At 44.4% G+C, this 10776-nt stretch overlaps 1 protein-coding gene across 3 annotated transcripts in view; it reads left to right on the forward strand.

Moving 5' to 3' along the window:
* The window catches only part of ATF2 (activating transcription factor 2), a 106760-nt gene extending 96853 nt beyond the window's left edge, over positions 1–9907 (forward strand). The window contains exons 17-18 of one of the 3 annotated variants that reach the window (XM_077883507.1): positions 4001–4086; positions 9732–9761. In XM_077883507.1, the coding sequence (XP_077739633.1) occupies positions 4001–4080 (80 nt within the window). In that variant the 3' untranslated portion in view covers positions 4081–4086; positions 9732–9761. Of the gene's footprint in view, positions 1–2659; positions 3475–4000; positions 4087–9731 lie in introns of those variants that run through there. The other 2 variants (XM_077883504.1, XM_077883508.1) reach the window with 2 other exon arrangements.
* The last annotated feature ends 869 nt before the right edge of the window (positions 9908–10776 follow it).

Below are 10776 nucleotides of genomic sequence, written 5' to 3' on the forward strand. Positions count from 1 at the left end.
TCAGGGTCCTAAGATCAAGTCCCATGTTGGGCCTCACATTCAGCATGGGGTCTGCTTATCCCTCTCCCTCTGCTCCTTCCCCTGCTCTCACATTTGCTCTCTCTCTCTCTCATAAATAAAAATAAAATCTGAAAAAAAAAAAGAATCATACATCATGATCAAATGATATTTATACCAGGGATGCAAGTGTGGCTCATTGTCTGCAAACCAGTGTGAGATACCACATTAACAAGATGAAGGCTAAAAATCCTATGACTATCTCAAAAGGCACAGAAAAACCATTTGACAAAATTAAACATCCATTTATGATAAAACCTCTCAACAAAGTGAATATATAGGAAACGTACCTTGACATGGTAAAAGTCATATATGATAAGGGCACAACTAACATCATACTCAGGAGTGAAAAACTACAAGCTTTTCCTGTAAGATCAAGAACAAGGTAAAGAGGCCTGGTTTTGCTCTTTCATTCAACATAGTACTGGAAATCCTAGCCAGAGCAAGTAGGCAAGACAAAGAAAATGAATCCAAATTGCAAAGGAAGAAATAAAATTGTCACTATTTACAGGTGACCCCTAGAAAACCCTAAAGACTCCACCAAAACAACAACAAAACTGTTAGAACTAATAATTGAAATCAGTAAAGTTGTAGTATATAAAATGAATACAGAAAGATCTGTTGCATTTCTATACACTAATAATGAAGAAAGAGAATGTAAGAAAGTTATCCCATTTATCATTGCATCAAAAAGAATAAAATACCTAGGAATAAATTTAACCAAGGAGGCAAAGAACCTATCTGAAAACTATGTAATATTAATGAAAGAAATTGAAGAAGACACAGATAAATGGAAAGAGACTGAAAGAATTAAATTGTTCAAATGTTCTGATAGTGTTGAAATGTCCGTACTGCCTAAAGTAATCTATAGACTCACTGCAATCCCTATCAAAATTCCACAGGAATAGAAAAAAATAATTCTAAAATTTGTATGGAACCACAAAAGACCCCAATTAGCTAAAGCAATCCGGAGAAAGAAGAGCAAAACTGGGGCATCATTCTCCTTGATTTCAAACTACATAAAAAACTATAATAATCAAAACAGTATGATTGGCATAAAAACAGACACAGATCAATGGAAGAGAAGGGAGAGCCCAGAAATACAGTCACACAAATAAGGCCAATTAATTTACACAAGGGAGCCAAGAATATACAATGGGGAAAGGACAGTCTCTTCAAGAAATCGTGTGGGAAGAGCTGGAGAGCCACATGCGAAAGAATGAAACTGGACAATATCTTAAACCATTCACTAAAATTAACTCCTAAAACTCAGTAGAAAACATAGGCAGTAAGCTCTTTGACATCAGTCTTGGTGATGAGTGTTTGGATTTGACATCAAAGCAAAGGCAGCAAAAGCATAAATAAACAAGTGGGCCTACATCAAACTGAAAGTTTTCTGTACAGCAAAGTAAACCCTCAACAAAATGAAAAGGCAATCTATGGAATGGGGAAGAATATTTGCAAATCATATGTCTGGTCGGGAGAAATAGCAAAAATATATCAAGAACTCATACCAAGCAAGTATAAGGTCTCCTACTCAATAGCAAAAACCCAAAATCTGATATAAAAATGGCAGAGAAACATATTTTTTCAAAGAAGACCTACAGACGGCCAATATCACAAATCAGCAAGGAAATACAAATTAAAACCACAATGAGGTATCACTTTAGAATGGCTATTATCAGAAAAATAAGTGTTGATGAGAACGTGGAGAAAAGGGAACCCTTGTGCACTGTTGGGAATGTACATTGGGGTGGCCATTGTGGAGAACAGAATAGAGTGTCCTCGAAACAACAACAACAAATAGAAATATCATATGGTCCACAATTCCACTTCTGAGTATTTATCCAAAGAAAATTAAAATACTAACTTGAAAAAATATATGCCCCCTCATGTTCATTACAGCATTGCTTAGAAGAGCCAATATATGGAAACTAAAGTGTTCACAGATGGATGAGTGTGTATGTATATCCAATGTACACACACACACACACACACACACACACCCCCAATGGAGTACTATTATAAAGAAGGAAATCTTGCCATTTGTGGCAACATGGATGACCCTTGAGGGCATTGTGCTAAATGAAATAGGTCAGATAGACCTAGACAAATACTGTATGATCTCACTTTTACGTACAATCTTAAAAAATAAAATCAAAACAGAAAAACCTCCTGAGAATAGATTGATGGTTGCCAGATTTGGGGGTGTGGGGAGATGGGCAAGATGGGTGCAAGGGGTCAAAATGTATAAACTCCGTATCCAGTGAGGATAGAATGTACAGCATGGTGACTATAGTTAATAATATTGTACTGCGTATTTGAAAGTTGCTTAGAGGATAAATATTCAAAGTTCTTAGCCTAAGAAAAAAATTTTATAACCATGTGTGGTGATGGATGTTAACTAGACTTACTGTGGTGATCATTTTGCAATATATACAAATATTAAATCACTATGTTGTACAACTAAAACTAATATGTTAAATGTCAATGGTAACTCAATAAAACAGATCATTGGGTAAAAGATGCATTCATTTTTCTATTTGTACAACAAATTACCACTGACTTATCAGCTTACAACGATACTTATTTGTTATCTCAGTTTTTTTTTTTAGGCCAGAAGTCTGGGCGTTGACAGAACTGGCTTCTCTGTTTTGAGTGTCACAGGCTGAAATCAAGGTGTTGGCTGGGCCGGTAATCTCAATCGAGGCTCTATATCCTCTCCCAAGCTCACTGCTTATTTACAGAATTCAGTCTCTCTCTCTCTTTTTTTAAGGTGTTATTTATTTATTCACAAGACAGAGAGAGAGAGAGAGAGGCAGAGACACAGGCAGAGGGAGAAGCAGGCTCCCTTCAGGGAGCCCGACGTGGGACTCGATCCTGGGTCTCCAGGATCACACCCTGGGCTGAAGGCAGCGCTAAACCACTGGGCCAACCTGGGCTGCCCCAGAATTCAGTTTCTTAGAGTTGTAGGACTGAGATCACTCAAACACCATGACCAAATTCCTGTCCCCTTATGTTACTTCTCATGAGGCTGTTTGTAATCTTAAATAATTGCAAATCCTTACAGCAAGAGCACATTTACTTGACTAACATTTGAAAGAAATGGCCAGTGATTTGATGCCCTAAACTGCCACTGTGGAGATTTTCTCTTGTGTTCATCATGCTTCCGAGGTCCATTCTTTCATTTGAGTGAAATATAAATACTCCTTTGGTCAGAGGAGAGATACCGACCCAGTACTACATCATCCTCCTTCAAGACAAACCAAAATAGCCCCAATTTAAGCAACTCATCTCAAAATATAGAACTTCTTTCTAAAACTTAGAACAACTTTGTATCTTCCTAAAGGGAAAGTCTATTAGAAAAATTGTGTTTAGAAGGAGAGCCATAGTTAGGAATTTTTTTTTGTAGGAATTTTTTTTAAAGATTCTATTAAAAAAAATAAAAAAAAATAAAGATTCTATTAATTTGAGAGAGAGAGAGACCACATGAGCGAGGAGAGGGGCAGACAACAGAGGGAGAAGCAGACCCCCCCCCCCCCCACTGAGCAGCAGGCCCGATGCTGGACTCGATCCCAGGATCCTGGGATCATGACCTGAACCAAAGGCAGACGTCAACCAACTGTACAACCCAGGCACCCCCAGATTAGGAATTTTAAAAAATAATTTCAAGATCTTAAGATCAGGTGTATCTAACTCTAAATTAGATTATATTTATGTTCTACTTGAACAACAAGCAGAAGCCATTAAGAAATTCACTACAAAAGCATTGCATGGGAACCCAATGAATATTAAACAAGCATTAAAATCATGATTTATGTTCTAATTATAACCATGTAAAAAGATGCATAGGGTAAGATGAAATAAATATATTTTAAACGAAAATAAAACTAGTGCTTCTGCTTTCCTCATTAACTTTTTGTTTTTAATATTGGAATTCTAGGTTTATTATCGTTGGGGAGAACTTCGGGATGGCAGATAGAGCTAATGTGGAATACAACTCTATCTCTTCCCCATACATAAAAATAGGTATATAATATTTGTGTGTGTGTGTGTGTGTGTTTAATTTTAGAGAGCATGTGACGATGGGGAGGGCGCAGGGAGGGGAGGGAGAGAAAGGATCCTAAGCAGGCTCCACACCCAGAGCAAGCCCAATATAGGGCTCAATCTCATAACCCTGAGATCATGACCTGAGCTGAAATCAAGAAATTTTTTTAAATAATTTCAAGGGATCCCTGGGTGGCACAGCGGTTTCGCGCCAGCCTTTGGCCCAGGGCGTGATCCTGGAGACCCGGGATCAAATCCCACGTCGGGCTCCCGGTGCATGGAGCCTGCTTCTCCCTCTGCCTATGTCTCTGCCTCTCTCTCTCTCTCTCTTTGTGTGACTATCATAAATAAATTTAAAAATTAAAAAAAATAATTTCAAGATCTTAAGATCAGGTCTATCTAACTCTATCAAGAGTTGGATGCTTAACTGACTGGGCCACCCAGGAGCCCCAATATTTGAAATATTTTATTTTATTTTTGAAATATTTTAATACATAGCCAAGCTAGAGTGCGAAAAGAGTGTCACAGAAGAGTTGGATTTGCAGTTAGGTGTCATTTGGAGCTCACCTGACATTATATAGCAGACTTTTAATATAACTTGCCATCAGGAGGGCTGGTGTAGGGAGGGTGGCCAGTGACCATCAGAGAGTCCATGTGGCCTCTTAGCTCTCCCATCATTCTGAGCGCTCTTTGGACTCTATGCCGTAGCCGTAGGCAGTTGGCTGGGCCTTCGTGCTCTGGGTCTGCAGTCACCTGCCATCACCCTTGCCAAAGAGGCTCCAGCCCAGGACCTCATCACCAGCCCACCTCCTGCTACAAGAAGAGGAAGGGGCTCAGGCAAAGTGTGCGCAACCCTGAGCCAGAGCTTCTCCTATAGCCAGATTTTGCTCTTTGCTCATTTGGGCAGCAGGGGGAGGGGGAGTGGGAGGTGTGGATTTGATCATTGATTTAGAAAGAGCTATTTAAACTGGGTAAGAGTAGGTTTGAGTACACTGGAGGGAAAGCCCCAAGTCCATCAGGCTGGGGTTTGGTGTAGAGTCCTGGGGTAAATGTTCGGTTCTCAAAGTCCTTTGGTTTGTTTCTTACCAACTGCTTCCAAAGTGCGCACTCGTCCAGCGTCTGCTGTGGGATCATAGGGGCATCGTTGTCAGTGAGATTAGGTGAGGAGTTAGCATAAATGTGGAATACAATGGGTGAGTCCCTCTGTTTGTTTCCCCAGGGGCCATAGGATCAGATGTTTTGTTTCATGGAAGTCTAGAAGGGACTGGGGAAAGCAGACTGAGCTGTCATAGGTGCTCCAACCTGAGAAAGAGTGGATGCTGGGGGTGAGGGAGTTGGATGACATGAGATGACGGATAATGGGGCTCATTTGGGAGAGGGACAGGCTTTGGGAGGCAGTAAAGATGCTTGGAGTCGGAGGGAAGCTATGAGGTCCCTGCCCTGTCACCCCTACTCCTCAGCAAAGTCAAAGAGCATCACAAAATGTGGAATGTTCAGAGTTCTTAGAACAACGGAGAAGGGATGGAGGAGCCTCACTGTGGGTCTAGTCTACACCTGAACCAAACAGAAGGGGGAAAGCAAACAAGAGAGTCTGCACAGCTGCGATGTTATTTAGCATTTTCAAGCAAAGATATCAACGATTCTAAAAGAAAAAATGTAGGCCGCGTAGGTGGTTCAGTCAGTTAAGCATCTGCCTTCAGCTTGGGTCATGAGGTCCTGGGATCGAGTCCCACACCTAGCTCCCTGCTCAGTGGGGAGTCTGCTTCTCCCTCTGCCCCTGCTGCCCCACCCCATGCTCTCTCTCTCTCTGTGTCTGAAATAAATAAAATCTTTAAAATAAAGAAAAAATGCACTCGTACTTAATTTCTGCTTTTTATCAAGAAACTTGATACATTACATTAAAACAACATTACATTAAAAAAAAAATCTGTTCAACATGACAATCTTGGGAGACAGATACTGGCGTTAGGGGCAGAAGAGCCTCTGGTTTAGAGGCTTGTCCAAGGTCATGGGGCTGGTAAGTAGCAGAATTCAGGTTCCAACCCAAGTTGGATACAGAGGGAAAGGACGTCTTTGGGTTGATGCATAAAATCCTAGTTGCCATTTCTAGTGAGAGAAAAATGTTTTTATTTTACTTAAATAGTTCATTCTAGCTTGGAGTGCTTTCATCGGAGATCCGTAATTTTGGTTTCTAATAAAGTTTGCCGAAACCAAGAGCCAAATGCTCCACTGACTAAGCCACCCAGACACCCCATTTTTAATGAAATAATTAAATTACAGAAGACTTAGTATGTCTACCTTAGGAGTGGTAGGCACTATTAAATAAGGAGGTAAAAAAAAAAAAAGCTAATCAATATTTTTTTATGTAAAAGGGAATTTGATTTTTTAAGTACGAAATTTTCATTTTAAAAGGAAGATATAAAATTATAAACACAAAGTGATCTCTCCACCAGGCAACATTCATGCTTCTCTTCCACATAGGGCTTGGCCCCCTGCATCATCCCACTCCCTGGATCCTTTCAAGGGGAGAAAAAGGTAAATAGGGCTGAAATGCAGCTGGCAGCATGTTTACTTTTCAATACATTTTCCTTCTGGAAGGAATCAAATGAAAATTTTACTTTTGAATTAATTGAACAAAACACCACCTAGTGGTAGGTAGGTAGACATATTTTGAAAGTCCAGAGAACATTAAGTTTCTTGTAGAAAATTTGGACTCCATTCACTATTGGTTTATTTTACCAGGTAACTTTAGTTTAATATTAAAACATTAAAGAGCTTACGTAGTTGGGGTTTGGGGCAGGCTTATGACTGTAAAACACTGGACAGATGAAACCCTGTCGCACCAAATATCATTGAATGCTCCTTGCTTTACACATGGGTTCCAATAGTGTGTTCATAGCCAATGGGATAAACACAGTCTCCACTTTGAAGCCCCCCAAAATATCCTCCCCACATTTAAAATGTTGCATTTTCAAAGCGTGTGATGACAATTTGCGTTCTTGGGTGATCAAGGAGCCCTGCGGTGCCCCCTCTCTGTATGCACCCCGACCCCCGTGTCACCACCACCCTTCCTTCTCCAGCCCTTTATCCGTGTGCCATCTCTCTGAAGGCAATGGCCCTGCCCATGACCTCACAGATGAAAGGGAAGCCAGGGGCTGGGAAGGCACCCACTCCCCACCCCTGAGTCTACACACTTAGGTACAGCTGGGCCCACTTGGTCTCCTCCCGTCCTGCTGTGGGAGCCCGGCCCGATGCTCAGGCCGCCCCAGGATGGCCCTCCCTCTGTGCTCCCCGCTTCCCCCCCACTGACTCCCCAGGCTGCGGCCTGCGACGATGGGACGTCTCTCCTGTCCTAGAGACAGACAAACCCCACAGTTCCTCAGTGACTGCCTCGCCTTAGCCCTATTCCCTTCCTTGCAGGTTGCTGGCCCTTCCTGCCTCCAGCCACGGCCTGCCTGCCTCGGTGGGCTGGAATCTGGGCTCCCAGGGCCGCCCTGCAGCATTTGCTCAAGCACTCGGTCCTTCCTTACTGGAGGGATTTCGTGCCTCGACTTCTCTAATGTCACACTGCCCTGCTTTCCCCCGTCCCTCTCACCCTTCACGCCTCGTCTGCTCCCCCTCGGAACACTGGCATGCCTTGGAGACGGCCTTCGACTCTTCCAGACGTTCTCCTGGGAGTTTAACCCACCCCTGGCCTAATTTACTGGTGGACTGGAGTCTGCAACCTCTTAGTACCTCTCCCATATACAACCACCTCGTCGTTCCACATATCTAGAACATTCTTGTCATTGTCCATTGATACTCCGCCTTGTTGTAAAATGGAATTGACGAGTTGGTGTGCGTGTGCAAAAGCCAGAACTGTGCCACATATTACACTGGGCGCTTTACCCGAATTATCTCACTGAAGGCCCCAAACAAATTTATGAGTAAGCTCTATTTATTTTCTCTATTTTGCTGATTATAAGCAAAGCTCGGGGCAGATAAATAATTTTCCCAGGGTCACACAGGAAGTGACAGAGCTAGGGTTCTGTACCGGGGTAACGTGTAATATTAAGTGATACGCTTTTCCTTTCTTGACCCTCACCCTCTCCCCCAACCATCAAGCAAAACAGTTTTCTCTCTCTTTTTTTTAAGATTTATTTATTTATGATAGAGAGAGAGAGAGAGGCAGAGACACAGGAGAAGGGAGAAGCAGGCTCCATGCAGGGAGCCCGATGTGGGACTCGATCCCGGGTCTCCAGGATCATGCCCTGGGCCAAAGGCAGGCACCAAACCACTGAGCCACCCAAGGATCCCTTGCAGAACAGTTTTCTAAGGGCATGAGCGACCGAGGACTGATGGATCCAGTTATTTATTTATTTATTTATTTATTTATTTAATTTTGGTTTTTTTGATGGATCCAGTTTAGAACAAGGAATTTATAGCTCAGTTTTAACTTTCAAAACTGGCCTTTTACAGCCACGTGTAGAAGAGCTAGTCATGGGTTTCTTTTTTTTTTAATTTTTTAATTTTTTTATGATAGTCACAGAGAGAGAGAGGCAGAGACACAGGCAGAGGGAGAAGCAGGCTCCATGCACCGGGAGCCCGACGTGGGATTCGATCCCGGGTCTCCAGGATCCCGCCCTGGGCCAAAGGCAGGCGCCAAACCGCCGCGCCTCCCGGGGATCCCTAGTCACGGGTTTCCACCGCAAGAATGAAGCACTTGAATGAGGCGAAGATTCTCACGACGGATCCTAACACTGAGAATTAAATTTGGAAACTGAATCACAGAGCATAGGAAGAGCTCCTGAGAAGACCACTGCAGAATGGGCATAAAGGTCATGCCTTCTGGGTTAAGAAGGAACTTGGAGAGATTGGGACGGAGGGGGCGAGTACTCAACACATGTGAGGGTCTGTTCCTTGACCCCCACTTTGGGGCCAAAATTCTGATGTAAGGGGGTGATGATGGCCGGCAGATAGATTTGGAGAAACTCAAAGCAGATGGCCTTGTTTCCTGATTTCCAGGACATGGGGAAAAACAAAAAAAAGGTGCTAAGCCTCCTAGAGATGCCTTGTTTAGGATGGTGCCAGAACAATATGATCTCGGGAGGCAGGTTAGCAGTGGATGGCAGGACTGTCTGCAGGGCAGCTTCACTGGGGCCCAGACCCTCCAGAATAGGACAAGGAATCCAGCTGGGAGGACTTGGACTGCGAAGAAGGGGCCCGGAAGTGCTGAGAGACTCAAGAGCCTGGAAAAGTGGCAGGGTCACTCTGGGCAGGACCCACCAATGGCACACGGCCAGGGGGCACCAGGCCACACGGCAGACAAGACCTCAAAGGATACCGACCAAGACAGGATGACAGCTTAGGGACTGGGCCACCCTTCCTCGGTGCCATTATGAAATTTGAGCCTTGTCCTGAGCCCAAATGTCACTTGGGAAGAGCAAGGTGGAGGCAGGCAAACCCCTTGAAAGGTGGACACTCCTACCAAAGGAAGCTGGAAACTTAGCAGAGACTGGTGCTCAGGACAGAGGCAGTTAGGCGAGAGCGGACGAGGAATTCTAGGCCCAGAACTGTCGGCCATGAGAAAGTCCCCCAGGTCACGTGCCCTCTGGAGCTGTCCCTGTTTTTCTGCTTTGTCCTTGCAGTGACCATCACCGGAAGGCTGGTGGCCAACGGTCCTGGACACGGTTGGAGTGGGAGTCTCACCACGGCTGCTCATATTAAATTAGCAAAGTTTTCCTCATTTTATTCTTTGGAAGACTGGAGATCAAGAATCCCTTTGGCGGTAGGAAGAAATAAAATTTAAAAGCTACTTAATTTGAAACGTGGATTGGGAGAGTGTGTCCTTGAGTGTTTCTGGCTGTAACCAAACAGCTCGGGGGAAGGTACGGGGAACTGGCTGCTCCTCTCAGCGTCCACTGAGTTCTTGCCTGAAACCCTACGTCCCTCTTCGAGCTTACGTTCTGGAGGATCCTTGCTCAATGCCTCATCACCGTAAGCAACCTGTGTGTGGCTACTCCTCAAGACCCAAAGGAATGGGAGTGAGGAGAGCACCACAAAACCAGTAGTAGGCTGAGCAAGTCCTGAGGACTGGCCCCTCAGGTGGTGAGCGGACACCAGGCCCGTCCTCCCACTTGCGTCCCCACCGTCTTCGTCCAGTGAGTCCTGACTCTGCTCAGGACTCAGGCATCTGTGCACTTCAGGGAACTCTGCACACACACACACACACACACACACACACACACACACACACACACACCAAAGCCATCGCTGTAATCCCAGGCCCTTTGGCAGCAGCGGCCTAATTTCTATTCAGTAATGTAAATTAGGGGAGGCCCCGGGAGAGTTGGGGAGGGCATCTGTACTCACTGGCTGGGGCTGCTGGATGGCCGAAACGACGACATTTATCATCTCATCAAAGTCCAAAATCAAGGTGGTGGGCAGGGCTGGGTCCTTGTGAGGGATGTGAGGAGGCGTCTGGGCCGGGCTTCTCTCCTCGCCTCAGAGGTGGCCGTCTTCATGTTCACATGTTCTCCCTGTGTCTTCACATGATCTTCCCTCAGCGCGTTTCTCCCTGTCCAGACTCCCCCCCCCCCGCCTACAAGGGGGGTCATATTGAATTAGGTCCTATTGTAACCTGATTACCTCTCAAGACTGAACCTCCAAATAAGGTCACAGTCTGAGGTCCTG

The sequence above is a fragment of the Canis aureus genome, chromosome 34 (assembly GCF_053574225.1).
Source record: "Canis aureus isolate CA01 chromosome 34, VMU_Caureus_v.1.0, whole genome shotgun sequence".
NCBI classification, from domain to species: domain Eukaryota; kingdom Metazoa; phylum Chordata; class Mammalia; order Carnivora; family Canidae; genus Canis; species Canis aureus.